This window comes from Idiotropiscis lumnitzeri, chromosome 17, assembly GCF_059441095.1.
Source record: "Idiotropiscis lumnitzeri isolate Australia: NSW breed Sydney's pygmy pipehorse chromosome 17, RoL_Ilum_1.0, whole genome shotgun sequence".
Taxonomy (NCBI): Eukaryota; Metazoa; Chordata; class Actinopteri; order Syngnathiformes; family Syngnathidae; genus Idiotropiscis; species Idiotropiscis lumnitzeri.
Window position 1 is genome coordinate 14,255,056 of NC_142407.1, and position 22,507 is coordinate 14,277,562.

At 45.3% G+C, this 22,507-nt stretch overlaps 1 protein-coding gene across 3 annotated transcripts; it reads right to left on the reverse strand.

The window, feature by feature from the left end:
* Positions 1–274: 274 nt before the first annotated feature.
* On the reverse strand, positions 275–21,799 carry LOC148320432 (polypeptide N-acetylgalactosaminyltransferase 10-like). Of its 3 annotated transcripts, none has more exons than XM_088279993.1 (14): positions 21,503–21,799; positions 15,385–15,487; positions 14,039–14,177; positions 12,380–12,546; positions 6,864–7,049; positions 6,309–6,492; positions 4,357–4,474; positions 2,635–2,742; positions 2,342–2,563; positions 1,870–1,986; positions 1,641–1,790; positions 1,366–1,544; positions 1,141–1,283; positions 275–829 (listed from the first exon to the last, which is right to left on the reverse strand). In XM_088279993.1, exons 1-12 carry the CDS (start codon positions 21,662–21,664, stop codon positions 1,380–1,382), a joined length of 1,821 nt encoding a protein of 606 aa, XP_088136119.1. In that variant the 5' UTR covers positions 21,665–21,799; the 3' UTR covers positions 275–829; positions 1,141–1,283; positions 1,366–1,379. The 3 variants fall into 3 exon arrangements, with proteins under 3 accessions (XP_088136119.1, XP_088136121.1, XP_088136120.1); XM_088279995.1 differs by lacking the exon at positions 21,503–21,799 and adding an exon at positions 18,364–18,573; XM_088279994.1 differs by lacking the exon at positions 21,503–21,799 and adding an exon at positions 16,397–16,500.
* Between the last annotated feature and the right edge of the window lie 708 nt (positions 21,800–22,507).

The window sequence follows — 22,507 nt, forward strand, 5'->3', positions numbered from 1 at the left end:
AGGCTCGTCAAGCAAACCACCCAAAAGTCACCCGTTAAAACAAGACCACTGTAAATGTTCTAAAGGTAGGGCAGGTTCAAATATACAAATTGTACCTTTGAGGAAACAATCTGCTTGTTTAAACAATTTTATGTTTGTGTAAACAATTGTATGCTTGCCTCGACAATCGCGTGGAGGCAGGTGGATTTTTCCTCTTTCTCGGTCAGAGCTACAAAGTCGACGTGGCAACTTTGCGGCCTCCGAAGGTTGTAGCAAAACTGTAAAAGAGACAAGATGAGATCCATATTCGCTTTATTTTTTTCCATAAATGCAGTGGAATTGGATTTTTACAGCTGGGACGGTGGTATTAGAGGCAGCGGCTCCTTTTCACACCGCCTGTAAAATGCTCCATTTTCGGCTCATTTTTTCGATTTTTCCATTCTGTACAAGTGGGTCTCAACACGGAAGGGGACAAGCAAATCTTCGCTTTTTCGTCTCTTCAGTCTCACTCTGTGGGCTTCTTGCCTTCATTTCCATTTTGCTTGTGCATGTGTGAGATCTTTTGACTTGAAAGCACACACGAGCCGCCTACACAGCAATTTCTTTATTGGATACAAAACCAAACGTCCCATCAACGCGGCGTTCCGGAGAAACGAGTCGGCAGCCTTGCGCGAAAGAGTTCAAAGGCTGCGATTGAAGAAGATACTGTGGAGCGTCCGTTATAATCCGAGAGGTTTTTTTTTTTTTTTTTTTTTAGAGAGAAGTCTCCAAACATTTGGACTGGCGCTTTAAAAGAGAGCAAACTTCTTCGCAGGGTCTTCGGGGACCGGTCGCCCCGCTCCGGCACCACCTGGGAACAGACGGCGCTGTTAATTGCCGGGATTTTGGAAGATTTTTAACTAATACAAAAAAATAAAATAAAAAATGGAGAATAATTTTTTGATTTTTCAAAGTAGTGACACAGACGCCTTCTTAGTTGGCATTTGGATTAGCGCCAAGAATCCAAACGGGGTCAGCAAGTTCACACTTTTGTGTCCGTGTGTGGAGCACATCATAGCTGTTACCAATCACTGATCGGAATTGTTTATTTGAGTAAGGCTTTTATTTTCTTTTTTTCACTTTTTAAAATATTGCGTACCCCTTTTTTGCCCAGTGACGTACCTTCTTCCTGGTCTCGAGCTCTCGCGGTCTAATTGGATTCTTGACGTCGTCATCGTCGCCCGCTGGACCGAGCAGCCCCCTCATGACGCCTTTTCCACGACTGTTCGACAAACAGCTCATTATTCGGCCACCGTTTTTGTCATCTGCGCAAAGACAAGGTAAGAAGGTCATTTTACCGCTTTCGACAAAAAGCTGTTGTTTGAAGGTTTGTGATTCTGAACACACCGTGCAGGGCGGCGTCAATCGGTGCCCCGGTTGAAGCGCTCCAACACGGTGGCGTTGGTCCTCTCAAAGAGCCACTGCTGACTAAGCGAAGACGGGTCGCACGCGTTCATGAAGACGCGACGCTCGCCGGGGCTGCTGTCGACGCAGCTGTTGCTCACCGGGTGGTACAAGCTCTTATCCTGAGCATTCATTTGAAAATAAATAAATAAAAAGAGGATTAGTATTTGCTTTGTCCGAAAAACTACGAATGGCTTTTAGTACATCTACTGGCGCACCTTTCGGTAGCGCCACAGTTGGTTTCCCTTCATGCCGTGGCAGTCGTAGAGGGTGACGAGGCTTCTGTGGGAGACGGCATCAAGGCAAACCTTCCTGGTGTGCACCGGGTTGCCCATGCGGATGTCCTCCCGCCAACCCAGCGTTAACACCTGCGCGCCGAAAAGGCAACTTAACAGCAAACGTGGGAGCCACATTCGGGCAGCGATGCATGCATTTTGAGCGGCCCACCTGCCCGTGACTCCAGGCCACGTCGCCGCGGCTTTTGGCGCAGTTGTCCAGGCGGACGGGGCTGCCCGACACAAAGTGTTTGACCTCCATGCACATGCCGCTGCCGGCGTTGCGGATCTGAGGACGAACACGGCGAGGGAACGGCAAGTCAGTCATTGCAGGTGAATGAATACTGATATTGAGCCTGATATCGATCTTGATCTTTTGAAACAGGTGTGTCGGAGGAGGGAAACATCTAAAACGTGCAGGAATGGGGCCCTCGAGGACCCTGGCCGAGATTAATGTCTAAATACCTGGTAACTACGAGCCCAAATTCGAAAACCATTCAGCGACACGTTTAGCATGCTTTGGTCTGCTCTTATTGCAAACACGTTTCATCACTCTTCCTTTCCTGTTCTGCTATTTCCACCACCGTTGTGCTTTCCCGGCGCCGCAGGTGCACCAAATGAAATTCCACCACTGGGGTGTTTACCTCGCCCCAGGCGGCGGCGGGAGGCTCCACGGGCGGGTAGTGCTCGGGCAGATCCCAGGCCACTTCGCTCATGAACCACTTGAAGTTCTTGCACGCCAGGCGGCTGCGCAGTTCCTTCTGCGCCGTCATGTCGCCCGCCGACAGGTGGCGGTACTCGGGCCGCCGCCGGTACACGAACTCGGCGTACTCGTCCATCCACACCTCAGCCACGCGTTTCAGGTTCTGGAAGAGCGGGAAACGGGCCAGTTGAGCGGCTTAGCGTGTCGAAGCGTATGTGCGGTGCGAGGTGTTACCTTGGCTAAGCTGATCCCACCGGGGACCTTGTAGGGGACGTACTTCCTGTAGATGTGTCCCACCCTGGAGCACGGGATGTCCTCCATGCGCCCGCCGCACATCCACAACTGGCAAGAGAGCATCCAGGTTGTTCATGTCAATCAAAGTCAAGTTTTAGATTTGTTATTGGCACATTCCATTCAAGTTGGGGTTTCTATGAGAGATTTGAAATAACAGTTTCAAGGAAGCATTTAGGTTCCATGTGAGAGTCTTGGTTTCAAATTGGGTCAAGTTGTGAGTTGGATTTCGAATGAGGCTTTCCAAGCTGGGCTGCAAATGGGAATTCAGCATGAGCGGTCGCAGCATGGCTGTGTTAACATTAGCACTGCACTGCACTACATGCTCACATGCACAGACACACACGCAGGAACACACGCACACACACTGATGCATGAATAAAAGATGTAGCTGCAAGACAAACTCTGGGCTCAGAAAGCGGACTCAGTCTCTCGTCTCTGGTTTTGTTTGGGTCTATAAATAAAACATCAAGGGTGTGCAATGTCCAATCACTTCTTGAGCTATGTGAAAAACAAAAATAATAATCATAATGATAATAATAAGATAGCGACTGGAAGCAGATTATGAACAGCCATATATCGCCTCCAGTTGTCGCCCTCTCACGCGCCCTCGCCTGCAACGGCGCACGCGTCCATTTGAGTCAGAACGGATGCCCGTACTGACGAAGTTAAAAAAGAAAAAAAAAAGCCAGTTGAGAATGACTGTAACATACTGCGCAAAAACAGATGCATGGTTGCGACCTTTGTGAGGATAAGAGGATCAGATAATGGATGGATGGAATTACTGTCAAAGTAGTCATAAAACAATTAACATCCCCAACTTTGTCTTACAAAGGTTCATTAGCTTAATGCTAACACGCAATGCAAAATGCCACCGGTGGGCTAATAGAACTAGCTTCAACGTGTTGTTAGTTGGAACATTTTGTGCAGTTTTGAACACACAAAAAACAAAAAACGCAAGGACTATACTGCCCCCTGGTGGCCAAGGCACACATACCAGAAGGAGTAGCACAATGTCAATTTATGATGCAGAAAATGTTTCATTCTCTACATTCTATTTGATTTCATTTTTATTTTATGTTTGTATGACATACAACACAGTATATTGGCACTTTTTTTTTTAATAAAAAACGTTTTGTTGGTGTTTTGTGGGGCACTGAAATGGCTTAATGGCATTTGTCCACTGACTATAAGTGGATGGATGCTATAATTAGCAGCTAACCGGCCAAGTATTCGGCACGACCAGCCGATGTTATCTGGTGGTGTGAGCGTGTAAGGCCCGGTGTTCTCAACGCCGGCACGCCGACAAAATCTCTGAATGGAGGCCGTTGCGTTTGGAGCCAGCGACCGCGTCTCGGGGTTTGTCGGGATTAGCCCGAGAGCCCGCTAATCTCCACACCTCAGGAGAATGTTACCGAGAAGCCTATCAGCTAATGGGGATCTTCATAAAAATGGCAGGCCAAATTGAATATCGTGGGGCTAAACGGACTTTAGAGACACGCGGCCGCCGCTAGCTACATGTTAGCGGCGGCCAGATGCATCAACTCAAATGAGCTTTTAACAAAGAGGCCATTATTTGGTCGAAATACCGTTTGTGAAAGTTTAGGAAGAAGCCCTAACAGGTTTTCCAATTTGTGTGCTACGTTATCATTTTCTCCCGGGTACCTTGAAAGAGATCTCGTACTGTTCTCCTCCCCAGATCTCCAGACCTGCGTCGTACCCTCCCAGCTCCCAGAACCACTTCCTGTCCACGGCGAACAGCCCGCCTGCCATCACAGGGGACCTGCCACACACAAACGCACACGTTACACGTTAACTACACAAAACACACACACGCTCACACCCGCATGCATGTACACGCGTACGGTGGCATACGTTGCAAAAACACATCACATAAAAAGACGCGATAAACAGACACATGACGCACGCACACACGAATGCACATAAACATTCCACACACACACACACACCCCGCCGAGTGTTTAATCACGCCGCTCTTGAGTGGGTTCAGCATGTCGAAAAAGACGCACTCTGACAAAAGATCTTAAAACAGTGTTTGAGGGCAAGCGTGCGAGTGTGGTTGTGAGCGACTGTTGCCTCCGGATAGGAAGCCGCTTTGAAGAGTGCAGGAAGCAATTAACCCGCCGCAGCTTTTGCCAGTCGCACACCTCGTTAGCGAGTTCTCGCGCGCTATTGTTTTGGCCCGCCGCTACACCTGGGACGAACCAATGAGCCAAGCAGGTGCTCCCGCGACTTCACTTCAAAGTCCCGCCAACTTACTCGACCGGCCGCTCAAACGTCATTTCCCGCTTCTTGTTTGAATCACGCAGAATGCTACTTTTAGCATTTAGCATTGGTGACAAAGTCACGAACGCAAAGGTAAATGTTGTAAATTTGATTTCAAATTAGGGTTTCAAGCCAGGATTCGTGTTTCAAATATGGGTTAGACTTTTTAGATATGGTTATGGTTTGAAGATTGGGATTCAGGTTCAAATCTGACCTTTCTTTCTGACGCAGATAATAATTTGATAATGTGTCAAACTGCTGCAGTGGCGCCAACTACTGCTGAGGAGGACTTACTCGATGACTGATGTCGTTTTTTTTGCCTCAAGTATTGGTGGCTTGTATCGGCAGCCTCCACGAGTACCGATACCTTAAAACAAGGCTGCTATCGGTACTCGCCCAATTTCAAGCATAAATGAAGGTTTGAAAGCAGGGGTTCAGTTTCAAATTCGGATTCCAAGCTTGCGCAGAATAGATGCAGTTTCGACAAAAGCGAAATGTCAAACTTCACACTTGCTCATCTCTCCATTTTTCACGATTAGATCTTGTGTACATCACCCATAAACACACACAAGCCAAGCCTCCTTCATATCCCACGAGCAGTTGCCATGGTTACACGCGTTTCATCAGGTGGGCGTCTGCATCATCCGGTAGGTACTCTGCTCTGGCCAAAGTGGTCCCCGAGGAGGCTCAATTAAAGGCACGAGCAGGTGCCTGCAATCGGCTGGCGGGGTCCCCGTGGCGCCGCGCGGTGATGACAAAGCGACGTTCTGGTTAGCTTGCTAACGGCGCTCATAGTAACGACATCTCACGTTAGGAGCGCCACATTTTAGCTGCCTGACCACGGAATAGCGTTCATTTACCGCTAATATTTTCAGGTTGGAGCGTGGGTTAGTGTTTGAACCAAGGTCTGGGTTTCCAATTTCGGTTTTAAGATGTGCAGTGAATATTTCTTCTTTATTTTTTCCTCGGCAGACAAATTGCGTCCAAATCGCGAGTCTGTCTGTGAAAAGGAAGAGCGGCTCGACTTTGCGCCTGCTGCAATGTCAGCCATTCTGCCCCCTCAAGGCTTATTTCCCGGGTGTCAATAGGACAGAAAAGGCCACGTTTTTATCAGAGTGACCTTGTCTCGTTGTCTGCTGGCGTCCGACATTTGTGCCGGGGCGACGAAAGCTGTCAGACGGTACGCATTTCAGCTCCCGATAATCACAGAACTGCCATCTCTTCACCGCCCCCCCCCAAAAAAAAAACTGAAATACCTCAAAAGTGCACATTTGAAAGGTTATCGTGGGCGCTGATTTCCGATTCATGTTCATATGAAATGCGTCTCTCACTCAAAGGGCTCGCTGGGGTCATCTTTCTGCAGCCGGGCGGGGATGGGAATGCGCTTGTAGTACATTTCCCAGTCAAAGGCCCCGCGCATGGCGTCGCCAGCCTGCGCGTCGTAGCCGAAGTTGTCGTGGTCGATCACGTCGATCATCGGACACACCACCGTCTTCCGGTTCTGAGCGATGCGATCTGAGAAGATGATAAGACAGAAGAATAGTGAACATGTTAAAATGAAATCCAGATAAGCGATCATTTCTTAATGATTTTTTTTTTAATTACAGGCAGCCAAGAATTTAGACTGTTACATTTTTTGAGTGTTAAGAAAAAGGAAAAAATATTTCTTCTTATCGTATATCTTGGGTCATTTTTTTTGTTCATTGATTGATTCTAAAATGATAATCCATTTATTTGAAAGTTTCCTTTTGCACTGAAAATGAAATTTAGTGCAATAAAAATGCAGATGTTTTCCCTATTGTGGTTAATATTTGGCATCCCAATAGTGCTCAAAATAATCGTGATTATCATTTAGGCCGCAAAGGCGATAACGTTCCATTCCTTACCAAGTAGCGGAGGCAGCCAGTTGACGTTGGCCTCGCAATGCGAGTCCAGAAAGGTGATGACCTGGGCCTTGGCGGCGGTGGCGCCCAGCAGCCGGGTCCGGATCAGACCCTCCCTCTTCTTGGTCCTCAAGATGCGCACTTTGGGCAGGCGGTCCATGTACTCCTCCAATGCTGCCTTCAGGTGCTCTGAGGGAAGGAAAGCAAGGTTTTATTTGAAGAACATCAGGAAGTCGTTTTCGGTGTTTTCACCCATTCCATGCTGGATGTACAAACCTTTTCAAAGAGGGACATTTATTTTTCAATATGGTCTATGCAATGTTATGGTCTTCTTGCAATGTTCAACCTGAAAATGTGTGATATTTCTTAGATATTTTTTTTTCCATCATCACCATTAGAATATTTGACAGGAAGACTAATTAAAAAAATATGTGACAGGCCACAACTGGCCTCGGGTCGGACTTCGGACACCGCGCTATAAAAAGTGACATTGCAGTGAAGGACAGGAGGGCTTGGCAGGGTCAAAGCTGGAAGGCAAAAAAAACTAACTGATAAATCAAGGCAGGAAAAAAAAAACGAGCTTCAAAGCCTGAGTGGCAAATTAATTCTCTCATGAGACGAGACCCCGGAAAGGGGGGGCGTGGGGCGTGGGCGGGGTGATAGGATCAGAGCGTTTAAATGTGATTGGTTCATTTTCCCTCCGAAATAAATTGGAATACGGCTCAAAGTGTTTACCCGACACAAGGAGACGATTAATCACGCTAATGAGCGCGCGCAAAACGGTGGCAAACACATTAGTCTCTATTAGAAAGCCGGGCGGTGGTCACCGAGCGTCTCGGATGGCAGGGAAATGAAATGGGAGCGGGATGGTAGGAAGGTAGACAGCAACAATGTATAGGTAGCTAGGTGGTAAGAGAGTAGTAGGTACAGTATAGTTGACACAAGGCGTCAATCAACAGTTGAGATCACCAAAACAGCAGCACCTACAGAGTACAAGCAGACGTGGTTGGAATCATTTGTCATGCAGACCAGACCGGACGGCACGTCTCCGTTGTGTATTCCCGCCTGAGGACGCATGTGTTTCTTCAATCGCATCAACACAGGACAGCCGGCATGAGAACATTGAGATCAGAATTCATCAGCAGGCGGCTGGCATTACACCAAGAAAGAATTTAAAAAAAAAAAAAAAAAAGAAAGAAAGAAAATGAACTCTGAAATAAGTATTCAGTCCCTAAAAAAAATTGTTTTGGATTTGTGCGTCCTACTGAATTCAACTTTGTATTTAACATGCTCTATGGCTTGGTTTAATTCGCTGATGCACTTTATGCTATTGCAAGATAGATATAAGATCAGAAAAAGAAGAAAATAGCACTGCATTGTCAAATGTAAAAATAAAATCAACACAACATAAAAAAAACACTTGAAAGAAATAAACTCAATTTATGAAATGGAGTTATGCGGACTGTATCCGTGTTTTGACAAGTGCCTCAAAGGGGTGTGGCCTAGTGAGTGACATCAGAAGCTCTGGCTCCAGCTTGGCTTGGCAGTTAACCAGGCATTAAATTCAACATTACTGTTTGAGCCATGCTCCTTGTGAGTGTCTTCATTTTGTAATTATGTCTTTTGACTGTTGAATAATAAATGCCAACAACATCCGAAAGAAAAAAAACTAAACAAAAACAACCAAGCGATGGCTCGGAATTCCCACGTTGGGGCATCCATAAGTCAAGGTACCACTAAATGGTGTAATAAATAGTCAAGTAAAGTCCAGCTAGCGGGAAAAACTTCAAAACTACACTATATGTACTTCCCATGCGGTAAAAAAAAAAAAGATTTCCAGAGGCACAAAGGATAAGAATGACTGCTCTAACTTGCCGCTGAGGCAGGCGACCATGGCGTCAAGGGCTACGCGGCGGGTGTTGTTTACCGTGCACGTAAACTACCTCACCCCTACACAAAGTCATTAGAATCGATCGGCACCCGCTGACATGGGCTCGCCGTCTCTCGCAAGCGCCGTGGCTCAATTATCCGTTTGTGTCACGTCGCGTCGCACGCCGACCTCCCGCCTTCGCCGTCACAATGTGCCGAGCGCCATTACTTCATTATCTCAACCGCACACGCGCGCGTCATGTTCTCGCGCACTGATGAATAAACATGCGCCACGTCGTGTTTTGGGTTTTTTGCAGCTGTCTCGCGATCGTTTCCGAGCACCGCAGCCGAGTGGCTCTTGACAGCAGCTTGCTCGGCGTCCGGGCCCGCCGCACACCCACTTCGAAGGAAACCATCTTGGAGGTGAAAATCAGTTCATCAAATGCTGATTGGTCATTTAAAGCGCTCGAGGGACGACGTGCTTTATACGCTGACTGGGTCATTACCTCGATTAAGTAATCATCGTAATTAGCGGTTTCCACTGTCAGTTCAAAAGGTTTCAGTTGCCTGTAAACAACGCGACACGAGCTCAGTTGTGGCAGCATTATGAACAGCGGGAGACTGTGGAGTGCAAATGCAACGAAAGCAGGACATTCCCGCGGCTCTCGTGAGACGTGAGAGTACATCTTGCGCAACTCATAGCAAAATACGTTACGGGACTTTCGTATCTTTGGCAAGTCCTAAGCATAACCGCGATATTTGGGTACGGTAAAGTAGTTCAGCATATCCGCAAGCCTTGAGATATTCCGCGAGACGTTCAGCATACCCCTCCAGACGAACTTTCCGCTCATTGACGAGTCTGGCAAACCTCACGTGACATTTTTCAAAGATTCGTCTTTGTCAAGTTCAAACCTAACTCAGCTTCGAAAGTATTACTGACTAAGAAGGATGGCGGAGGTTGAAGATCAAACGAGATGGTTGTCAAATTTCGAATCGTCTATTTAAATTTGTCAGAGGAGGTGTTTTATTATTTTTTTGATGCGCTCTGTTATAAGATAAGTGCGGTGGATGTGGTCGAATCCGCCATCGACGTCTTCTCTCACGGTTTCTGGGGTTAATTTTGGACACCTTTCGTGCGCCGTTCATCACTGCCAGTAGCTAAGTGTGTATTTATTCAGCTGTGGCACGCTGCACACATGAGCTCGTTCGCGATGGAGGCCTGCCACGGGCAGATTGATGGCCCAATTGCTTCCCCTCGCCGCTCTCGCCCGCGCTTGCGATGTTTCCCGTCCGCTGTCTCGCTTTCATCGGCAACTTTACAAAAGAAGCCGTGGCCAGATACATACGGGCGGATCTTTTACAAATTGAACGTCACATGCTTGTCCATGTGTCAAAACGGCCGACGGAGACGCGGACGACTTTGTCGCTTTCGTCGCGCTCACCACGGGAGGCGGACGACACTAATTGATGCTGAGATGTGTTCGTCAGACGCCTGCCAGGCCTCAAACCGCGGCTTCTCTAATGCCGCTCGACTTTTTCAAGACATGCAAAAAATGTTTGCGCAGATCAGTGCTATTATTCTGTGATTTTTTTTTCATTTTTTGGTTACTTATTGGACCGTATTTGCATGAAATGTGTTTCATTCAAGACTTGACACTTGAAAATTTTATATTCAAATTAAATATTTATATGAAATATTTCCAAAAGTCCCAAGCTAAACCTCCCATGCAAATTTACCGGAAATTGTCCATCCCTTTGGAATTTAAGAGCTGGTCAAATCTGAGCTCACTATTCATCGGGCCGACGATTCGTTTAAACAGTCACCGTGCTCGGTTGGCGGAACGTCGCCATGGCAACAGGCTGCAAGCGGACCCACGCCGCTGTCTGCAAAGTTAAAGTAGCAGACTAATTTGTACCTTTTGTCTGACAGCTTCGCAGAAATAGCCACTTGGCACCGAGACAGCCGACGGCACATTATTATAACTTTCCTTTCATGTGACCGCGCAAAAGTGCCTTGTGAATCAAGGTGGAATCTCAGGAAGAAAGTCGGCCACCGGTAGGCGAGCAACACCGCTTGTGCTCCTCGCACAATCTCTCTCGTGTTTGCGTTGTCGCGATGAAACATTTGTCTCCTCCTTAACAACGACCTACCGGCCTATTTGGACGGCGAGCCGTTTGACGAGGAAGGAACGTTGATTTGCGTAGCATTGCGAACATTAACACTTGAGCATGATACACTCCTCCTCCCTTCCGACAACCAGTCCCTCCATCAGCCACTAACGTTCCTCGGGCAGTCTCTCTTCCGCAGCGAAGCATCGATTGAAGCTCACGTTCTGCTCGGGTGTCTGAGGCTTAATTACAGTTGGAATGAGATCTAATCAAAGGGCAGCGGCCCTGAGAGAGAACATCACAGCGGGCAGCCCGCAGGGGTTAAGCCGCAACAATGTAGCTCGCTAGTGGCCCACCTGGCCTCCATTTTTTTTTTGGCGGGGGGTGGGACTTGAGAATGAAAAGCAAGCATCTTGATTCCCCCCTCCCAAAAAAATTCAATAAAATATAAATAATGAACTTTGTGCGTTTGATCAACACGAAACAGAAAAAAAATATATTTTCACTGGGCAGTGACATTTGACAGGACATGAGAAAAACGATTTATTTGTTTCAATAAAGAAAAAACACGAAAATGTGCAATTACGTGCTTTTCACTGACGCCTAATAAAAAAAAGCATGTCTTCATTTTGTGTGTTTTTTTTTTTTTTTAAATCCCCGCGACAAAATCATTTTATTTGTAAAATAAAAATAATCCAAACATGAGAAAAAAAATAATTTGTGTTTTGCAAATAACGGGACAGAGATGATAAATTACTTACACACAAAAATGAAATCACATTTGATGTGTCAGCATAAGTATATCCAAACATTGATTGCGTTTTGGGGTTTTGGTTGCATGTGAAAAAATGTTTGTTTTTTTATTTTTAGTTAATTTTTGTTTTATTTCGGCAACAATAAAACAACGCAGCGAATTTAAAGCAGGCATAGATTTCTTTTATTTTCTTTGTGTTTGACTGAAATGTGGAAGTACCTGCTTTTCATATGCATTTTAGCTGAACAGCCAAAAATACTTGAAGATACATGCTTTTCATTGATATGTAAATGAACCTTGCTTAATGACGTGAGAATGAGCCAAGTGCTTCTTGTTTATGAGGCATCGCTTACATTAGCTTTAGCCTAATGGGGTGTTTTAATGGGATGTTTGCTTTACCTAAATCAAGCATGTCAAATTAAGCATTGCCACTTCCATTTAGGACTTACAAAATAGGACTCGTGGCTAGGATTGTATCCAACGCCACTCAAGTTGGAGGACTCCGACTTGGGCCAAAATAGCACAAAACGTATTTTGCGTGAGTTTACAGCTACAGCAAAAAAAAAAAAAAAAAAGCGTTGTGTAACCCCGCTAAACCGCTCTACACTTGCACGCGTGGCTCTGTCTGCGAGCAGCAGGAGGGTTTAATTTTGCGTTAAATGAGTCTGAGGCGGCGGAACATCTCATTACCATGGAAACGCAAGGTAAACACATCAATCAACGAGGGATCGTGACAGAAATCGCTAATCGACGAAGTGGGGGGGGGGGGGGTGATTGCGCCGCGTACCTTTGTCGCTGAAGTCGTCCACGAGGATGACCTCGGCGATGAGCTGCGGAGGCGAGCGGTTGAGGACGCTGTGAACGGTCCGCAGCAGCGACGACCAGCCCTCGTTGTGGAACGGGATGATGACGCTGGTGTTGGGCAGCTTCTCGGCGTACAGCTTCTGTTTGCAGCTGCACACACACGAAGACCGAATTCAATTGGATTATTGGAAGATTTAAACTTAAATTGAGTGAATGCTGAAGGGCACCTCAACAGATTCAAACCATCAAAAAATAAATCAGTACACTAATAAAAAAGTAATTTAGCGATATTGGACGCATGGACCCCCTCCTTCCACATTCGTTGACCGTTTCAAACCGTTCCGACTTTCAGGCTCACAAACTACATCGCAACAATTCAGTTGATCGGTGTGCATTTGTTGACATTCGCTAAGTCACATTTCAATTAAACCTCGGCCAACGTGTCAGCCGCAAGGCTGCATCAACAGCATGCCAATCAAACAGACGCCGCACGAAGCCATCAGGCGTGTCTGGAGCGTATGCAGAGCACCAACAGAGTCAGATGAGAGTCGTTTAAGGTCAAGGTAGGCCGGCTTTTTATAAGTGGCAGTATCATCAGCACAGCGGTCCTCGGAGAGAAGATGGCAGCCAGGAAGAAATGGAATCCGTTTTTTCTGGAAAAGGTTAAGTGTCCGGGGATGGCTTTTTGAGGTTGGGAGCATGTCGCAATGTTTACGAATTGATTTACAAGGATCGAGAGGGAAAACGGTAGCTTTGTCTCGGCATTTGCGGCAGCTTGAAAAGCGAGCGGCACCAGATGCAGCGGGAGAAGGGATGGTGGTTCCACTGCAAAATGGCACGAGATTTTTTTTTTTTTTTTAATCATTTTCATGCGTTCCATTTTCCATGGACAAGAGAAGCGTATCTACGTCTCCTCTGAGAGCTGCCCAAACAGACGCAAATTCAGGCCCCGTGCTTTCAAGTGGTTAATAACTGTAACCCCTTTGCAAAAACACGGTAACGCTCAGGTGGCATTTTTCAGCTCGCCAGCATTTCCCTCGCGGATGACACAGTGTGTATATTCACATACAGAAGACACTTCGTTGATCCGCGTTGCCGTGTCCGTCTCGAAATACCAATTAAGCCTTATATGTTCAATGAAAACAAACATCTCTTTCAAGTGTACTGCAGCAAATAGTTTTGCATTCGTCGTGAGTTGTCGTAGACTGAAATTTATTCAAATTTGGGCAATGTCCCTTTGCCTCACCTTCCTCTCCCGTGGTGCGTGTAACTCGAGGTGAAAAAGCAAACAGGCATCCTACTGCGGATTGACTGCTACAAGTAACCAATAAGCAGTGGGCGGGACAATCTGCTTCTGCAGGCAGGGCCACGAGCACGGCAGAGAGAGGGAGAGAGGTGTGCTGCAGCAAGCCAAAATGAACCAGCGTTTAATTTATCGGCCTTGAAAGTTAAAAAAAAAAAAAAAAGCCAAATATCAGCCCTGATAATCGGCCCGGCCAATAATTTAAACTTTTGTGGTTCATCTCTGTACTTGCAAAATTCAATGTGGCCTTCCGTTCTATGCTAATGAGTGCTTTGTTAAAAGTATTTATCTGTTCAATGTATTTTGGCGAATATTCTCGAGGTCACCGGCACGACTTACTTTGGGTGTCGAATGTCCGGAAGGGAGCGGTTGAGCGAGATGCGGTCGCTGACGTAGATGTTGAAGCCGTTTTCCCTGTAGGCCAGGTCCACCCGATCGGCCTCGGACATAGGAAAAGGTTTTCCCTGTTCGCCGTTTCCTACGGGAGCACGTCAACAGAACAGCTTTGTTCAATTTATAGTAAGAAGAAAGAAAGGCACCGGTGTATAATGACCCTTCGGCAAAACAGGCCTAATCGTTCCACAATGGGCCGTCTTTCTGCGCTCCTCTCAAGCGGCGCGTCAAAATAGAGGTGTTCCATTAGCCTCGTCAATTCGCACAAAAGGCAGCAAGGCACGCGCGGCGGGGTCGATCCACTGTCGGAAGAGTTCATCAAATTACACGGAGACGCCGTGTTCCATTAAGCGGGAACGATCTGTCGGCTTCGCGGCGGTAAGCCAAGCGAGCGAGGGGCCTCGTCCTAATAGCTCATTTCAGAGATCAACTCCTCTCATTAACGTTTTGTTGAGCTCACACTCTTACCATGCAAGAGAAACGCAGGAAAACGAAAGACACATCTGTCTTGGATACCTTCTTCCAATTGGGCATCTTCCTTCGTAGGACTTCATCCAAGGCTTCCGATTCTCCTCAAATGGCTGCTTCAAACCCAAACGTTTTCGTGTTTTCCGTTACGGGAGGAACGTCCACTGAATTCCTTGTCAATCTGGAAAACTGGTGCATAGTCTAACTTCTTTGAAGATGAATTATTTATTTATTTTTTTAGTATGATCATAAATAAACGCCTCCACGCCAGTGGCTACTATTTGCCACAACAATTGCTCAGCATCAGTGTTTATCCATCATCTTGCTCCCCTGTGGAGACGTTAGTTTCTCATTTAAAAACAACTGCAGGAGCTCCATTCCGCTCGTGCTCACTTGGCAGCTAAATACTTTTCATCCTATTAACAAATCAACCGTCTGTTTAATTTGGAATCGAGAAGGCAAAAGGTGGGCTTCTCAGATAAGATGAGAAGCAGAATTGATGCGCACGCTATTGAGTGTTTTTTTTTTTGTTGTTTTTTTAATCACCAACTTAGATGGCTGAGCGATTGATGCAATGCGCTCTCACCGTAATTGAGTCGGAGATCCAACTCAAATAAAACGAAGGCACTGTGTTATTATTCGAACAAGCGCCGTGCCGCCCCATTTGGTTGTAATCAGACAAAATTGTTTTCCTGGAAATCGCCTTAAAATGCCACAGCGGATTTATTGATCGTGAAGAATTCTGCCGATTGTTGATCAATCATGCCTCCAAGTATTTAGGGATCCAAAGAAGACATTCAGAGAGCAAACTTTTTTATCCTCACCAACTCTAGCGGCGTCCCTTCGCATGGCATCGTAGTCGTGCCAGTCCGTCCGTCGCACGCCGTCTTGCCCAATCTGGCTGACCTTCCTCATCTGGTTGAGCCGCTGCGGATGGGAAGAGCATCCAAAGGTTTAATTTAAGCATTGGGGAAAAAAAAAATAAAAAATGATGTTCTCAATCGATACCACTCGGCCTTCTCAACGGGTAATCGTCGTCGCCAATGTGGTCGGTCATGTGAAACTTTGCTGGCTGAATTTTCATACGGCACACTATTGACGCGGCAAAAACCAAATGCACCTAAAATGACCATTTTGCAAAAAATGCAAGACTTCATGTGTCTGTTGGGGCTACGTGAAACTTTTTTTGGTGGGTCTCCCCTTGATAGGCATGTCGACAAAATGTTATGTTGCAAAGTTAAGCGGCGTTGGAGGATGAATTTTCAAAACCGGGTTGGACATGCCTGGTAAAGCTTATTTGGTTGAAGAATAACGAAGAAGCAAAATTCAAGAGGACCCTAAAAATATTTGCCTGGGAAACAGATGGGGATGCGGAATGTGGGGGAGGGGTGAAACTGGCAGAAGGGCACATGAGGATATGGAACATCTATTTTTCTTTGCCCCCCCTCTCCCCCCAGTGCCTCATTTTGCCACATAAACACACACATCCCCTCAAACGCAGCGACCAATCGAAAGTGTGCGTAAAAAAAAAAAGCCAAAGTCACTCAGCACTCAAGCACAGCAAACGCGAGCGGACACATTAATCCGGCATTCAAACTGACTGCAATTCCATTTGGTTTTCCAAATTTTCATTTACATTCAGCATCATCCCAGATCCCAAACAAGAATCATCATGAGCCCGAAAATACCGTAATATGCATTCGTTTATTTTTATCAACGTGTTTCGAGCCATAAATGCGGTCACGGAATTTCAGCACATGGAAGGAAAATAAATCAATCAAGAAAACAATTGAAATCTGTCTCCTTTATTGGAATGGTGGGAAGGAAAACGCTCACCTCCCGTGGTCTTATTTTGATTGAGCCTTGATGAGCTCATTCAAAATGATGAGACAGGTGTCCTCGATACGGCAGTGAATCAGGGGGAAAAAAAACAAAACAACAACTCACACGTCTTTTCACTCTCACCGGCTGCGACTTGGCTAAACAACATCAGCTGGATGTGCTGCTCTGACACTTGACAAAAGACACAATGCGGAATTGGGCAAGGTGGGGGGGGTGAGTGGGGGTGGGGGGGGGGGTACAGTAATGTCTTGGCGGCCAAGTAGAACACATCCAGAAATAATAAAAAAAAACAAAACGAATGGCCCATCTTCACGCTGTTGCAATCAAAAGCTCCATCTCGAGCTTTCGCTGGCATTCTTTTTTTCTTCAACGTTTAAGGCTCAATAACAAAACGCGGGCATGACCAGCAAAGGAAAAACACGTTCATTTTTAATACTTATTTATTTATTTTTTTAAAGCAACAGAAGACCATGGACATAAGATACAAAATATAAGATGAGATCCAAAAACTGCAACTCATCTTTTTTTCTGGCAATGTTGTTGCTTTATTTTTTTTGTAAAATTTAAATTATTTATATCTATTTTTTTAATATTCCAGCTTACTTCTGATGAGATTTTGTGAGGATATTTTTATTCTGCAGCAACTACATTCTCTTAAACGATGGATCTTTTTGGTGGTAGAATTATAACTATTTTTGTACGATTTCAACACGTTTTGTGGAACGATACGGCTTTAACCTAAAAAACGTTTAACGTTCCGGCTTTTATCTGGTATGATTCCGTCTTTTTTTTTTTCCTGGTACGATTATGACTTCATTTTTCGATTGCGAAAATAAATTCCACGTCGTGCTACAGCTTCAATCTGATGACATTGTGGGTTTTTTTTTTTCTCTGGCAACACTACCACTTGATTTTCAACATACTGTGGTACAATATGAATTAATATATCTTTCTCTTGGTGTTAAATCTTTGTTCTCCTGACAATACGGCATTTTTTCACAGATTTTATTTTTATTTTACGCAATATTACAGCTTTACTCTCCCGATTATTTCTTTTGGAAATTTTTTCACAATGATCACACCACATTTTGCCTGTACTTTCTTTTTTTTTTTTTTTTTTTTTTAGAATTTGGAGACCTTTCTCAGTAGTATTGTAGTGATTGCCTGCTGATATTACGATTGTCATATTACAGCTTTATCCTGGTTACATAATGCCTCAATTTGAGCCAGGAAAAACACTGATCTCACATCACAGCCTTCCTGTGAATCTCGCATCTACCTCGCAGCCGCCTCTTGTGGGCAATCTCCTTCGCATCTGTTGCCGCCAACAAAAGCGGCGGCGCAAACAAAGCCATTTTTGTTGGGGACGCAGCCAAATCCCACGGTAAGAGCGATAAGACCACCGCATCCCGTTCATTCTCTCAACAGCCCGCCGGGGTCGATACGTTCCGTTTTCAGCTTCCTCCCCGCCACCTACTGAGAGATAGCAGTCGCTCTTTGGTTACAAACAGCCCCCACCGCTGCTCCCACTCGCATTCTCAGCACTTCCTCGTCTGCTGCCAAGTCCGTATTGACCACCTTACCCCCCCGCCCCGAGATGCAATTACCTCGCCACCTCCCACCTCTGCTCGTTCGCGGTCATCCACTTCTCGTACAAGCTAGTCAATCACGACTGAAAACTTACTTGGGCCGCTTTCAGGCCATCCACTCCAAAAACTCAAACTGCACAGACACACAACGGGGCGATTGTTACGCAATCACGAGCATGTGTGATACACGTGGGGCTGAACGATTTATCGTTTTGGGACCGAAATCGCGATCTCATACAACGCAATGTTGAGATCAAAGCTGCGGGGGGTTTTTTTGGAGGGGGGGCCCTGTGCCCCACGCTCACGAAGGAGGTCACACTAACCTAACTACACCACGAACAAAGAAAAACCAAAAAAACCCAAAAAATTGACCTGCTTGGCTACACTTCATGGTGGTAAATGGTGAACTCCCGTCACCTCCAAGCCACCATTCATCTTTTGTTCTTCTCGACGATTCGTAAACAACGCCACAACAGACAAATTAAGAAGAAAATGTGCGTCTCCGCTTTGTGTTTGGCTGATCCAGCCGGGCTGGTACGGCTTCAGTGCAGTAGCTAGCAAGAAAAAATAAAAAATAAAAAAAAATCAATACACTAATCCCATTCAGCCTTTTCCCACATAAGTCTTGTTAGAGCCGTTTGTAGCGCACATTTGCTTCCCCTTGTTGGTTTGCGTCTGCTTCACTCGGAGATGACACGGCAAGCGCGGGAAAGCAGCCCGGCGAGATCAGAGCGGATTAAAAGCGACGAGACGCGGCCTGATACGCCAGATGAAATAGAATGCCGAGGAACTACATTCATACGCCGTGTCGCCCCTGGGGGAGACGGAGGGGGAGCAGGGGGCGGGGGCTTCCCCCCCCCAGCAGTCTTCTGTATGAAATTAGATTTTTTTTTTGTTTTGTGTTAAACATCTTTGTTCTGACAGAACAGAAGACGCACCGAGGGAGTGTTGATGTCAGCCAAGCGATCGCCAAATCCACGGCCGTTACTTCCAACAACGTCACAATGGAACCTTCAAATTTTAGCACTTTGACATTTTCACAGTTAGGAAAGTGAACGATTTTAAAAGGTGCCCCAAATATTGTATGAAGCAACTTTGAACCACAAAAAAAGCATTCTAGCATTTTCTGGAAGAAAATCATTCCTTTTGGGTGCGTCATTCAGTTGCGTCATTACTATTACGATCTATTCTGATGTTACGCTGTTGCGATCCTGTGTCACGTCGTTTTGTTACATTGTTGAGTTACGCTGTTGACATTGTGACGTCACATTGTTGCGCCACGTTGTTGCGCCACGTTGTTGCGCCTAGTTGTTACCTTATGATATTCCACGACACTGTGACGTTGTTACGGTGCATTGCTCCGTTCCGTTGTTCTGTTGGGTAACGGTGCTGCACTTTTACATGATGTTATTCTGTTGCATTATTACATGACGTTGGCACGGTAAGTTATGTCAAATAGTTCCATTGCACTGTTAGGTTACGCTGTTAAATTTCTTTGTGCGGTCATGTTACGCTGTTCGGTTACAGAGTTACACTACGCGGTAGCGATATTACATTACAGCGTTAAATTGCATTTCTACATTGAAATGTTACGTTGCTACTTTATGCTACACTGTGGTGTCATTATGCTATTGCATCACAATCCTACATCGTCACATTATATGGCGATGTTGTGTTGTGCTGTTGCATTGTATGTTGTTACGTTGTTTTGATACATTGCGTTGTTACATTTCACAGTTACGTTCTTACACTGACATGCCTCTGCTTCAAAGTGCTTCATTCCAGCGTTACGTTACACTGAGTTATATTTTTACATGACATTACGTTGCCTTTGGAACAAAATACTCAAGTCGATTCCAACATGTGTACAGAGAGTTTCATTTTTTTCTGCAAATCCCATCAAACTGCTGGCATGAAATGACAATAGAGAAGTTTCTGTGAAGTTAAAGAAAGAAAAATACTTATAACTGACTGATCCAAATTAAAGTGGTGCATGCCATTGTGCAAAAAATAATTAAAAAGTCCAGATTTAATTTAACTTTGGGAATCCCTGAGTCCCTAAAAAAATGAAGCTCATTTATGAATAGCTGCCAATTGATAAATGGATCAATTCTGCAGTGATGGCATATCACGTAATTAGCTATTAAGGCTGTTAAAAATCACCCGGGACCATAGAAGCAATCTATGATGGAAGAAAAAGGGGAGACAAAAGTTCCTTTTCAGGGAAGTTAATGGAATCGCATGTCGATTTTCAGTAAAAATGAGATGTGTCGTTTAAAAGGTTATTGGGGAGAAGGTCACACGCGACTCTCAGTTGGAAGGACATTAAGAAACGGCACTTATTGGGTGGCATTTTCACTTTCATTATTTGTCATTAAACACATACAAGACTCAATAACTCAAGTGTTAAACAGCAGTCAATAAAGCACTAAAGGAACGATTGCTTTTGTGTCCCCCCCCCCAAAAAAATTATAATAACCTGCTGGTTTTCATACTTTGTTCCTAGGTCTCCCTTCAAGGGAAATAATCAAAATATTAGGAACACTAAATCGTAGTTCAAGACCACTGCAACCACAAAATGTTTCCATCCAAAATTTTCCCCTTATCGTTTAAGCCAACATCTTTGAAAGTCAGCAAGAATGTGCTCCAGTTATCAAAAATGGATTGAAATTATTTGATATCCCACTTCTTTCACCAGATGTCAGTCAGGATAGTTGAGGGTGGCGACTTGACCGAAATTGACAAATATACAGTACTACAGTACCCCACTTCTTTTGGCTGAAGCCCGCTGGAAAATTGATGCATGTGCCTAAACTAAACCGGGATACGACTCAAGTCAAGCCAAGGTCGGCTCCAGCTCACCCCCGAGCCATTGTGAGTCCGAAATGGTATGTCAAATGGATCTGCGACAATCCAGGGTGCATCGCACCTCTCTCGCCAAATTACTCTAGGAATGATTGCGGAATCATGGGAAATGACTAGAAATTATTTGATACCATACTTATTTCAATAAATGCGGCTCCAGTTAACCGAAAAATGGATGAAAATTAATTGAGATCCCACTTAACTCATTCACTGCCAGGGGGTATAGAAGCCAAAAAGTACATTCATTTTTACCTGGGCTGGCAGTGAATGAGTCAAAAGATGATGGATGGATGGATGGATGGATAATATCCCAGGGTGGATCCCACTTCTCGCACCAAAATGAGGCTCTGCTTGGCTCAACTCATCAAAAATGCTTGAAAATTCTAAAATCAATACAATCAGAAAAGATGACATTTTTCTCCTAAGCGCACGTATTGGCTCCCATGGAGGTGTACCTAATATTTTGACCGGTGGCTGAAGGTGTTCCATGGTTCCGAACTTGAGCCCGAGTTGAACTTCCAAATTCCCCAAGCCTCGTTCAGAACCACGGAGAGCTCCCCGGCTCCGCACGTCAACCACACAACGTCACTCAGCTGTGAGAAAGTCCACGGACGCCCCCCGAACCACACCGACGCCACCGGCTCACCTGTGTCTGCTGGCCACCGCCCGGTCCGTCCGCCGCGGTGGCCGCCGGTCTGTCGAACACCCGGTCCCGGTACAAGGACCACAGGCCAACGTTGGGGAGGAAGAGGAGAGCTGCGATGAGCAAGCCCGCGAACTGCAGTAGCCGCTTCTCCTTCCGCCTCATCGCCGCGGGAGAAGAAGAAGAAGCCCAAGGAACCGAGCGTCAGTGGCCGCGCGGAAATGAGCGATCCCCGGCTAACTGTCCGGCTGCTCTCCACTGTCTCTCTTTCTGCTCCTCTTTCTCCTCCTCCTCGGCGGACAACTCTCACACTGGCAGCTAGACGCCGTCGCGCAGCGATTTCAAAGTCATGGGCGCTCGGAAGGAGACGTCACTTCTGGCAGTGCTTTTCACAACAAAAAAGTAGCTCGAGTAGAGATTTATTTTAAAAATGATATTTCTCCAAATACCCTTTTTCTAAACTGCACTTCAGGCGAATATGTTGACGAGTAGGACATTTTTGGTTATTTTTCGCTTGTCGCGTAAATGACGTCACACCATGCGCGGTTTTTTTTCTCGTGTTTTTTTTCCCGATGATTTAATTACTTAACGTCGTATTATAACTGTGATTTAATAATAATCCACACTTTTTGTATTATATATTTATATTTGAAATTATTATATTAATATTGGATTTTTTCCCAAGTTGAGGTTTTAATGGTGAAACTGGCCTTCGGGTTTGCATGTTACAGCGCCATCTATTGTTGTGGCGTGACAGCTTGTGAGCATTTTCAGGTAATTTAAAATAAATAAATAAAATCCCACCCCATGGTTATATTTTCCTCATTTTAATTTGATGAGTTTTATATTGGTTGTCATGTTTTTTAATATATCTTTTTTATGTTGGTGGTAGCCAAAACTATGACAATGCCAAGGTTTTAAATGTTATTGTGTGGATGGGTATATTTTTTTTTTACCTAGATTTTTTTTAACCACAATTATTTACAATACACAATATTTAACCATGTA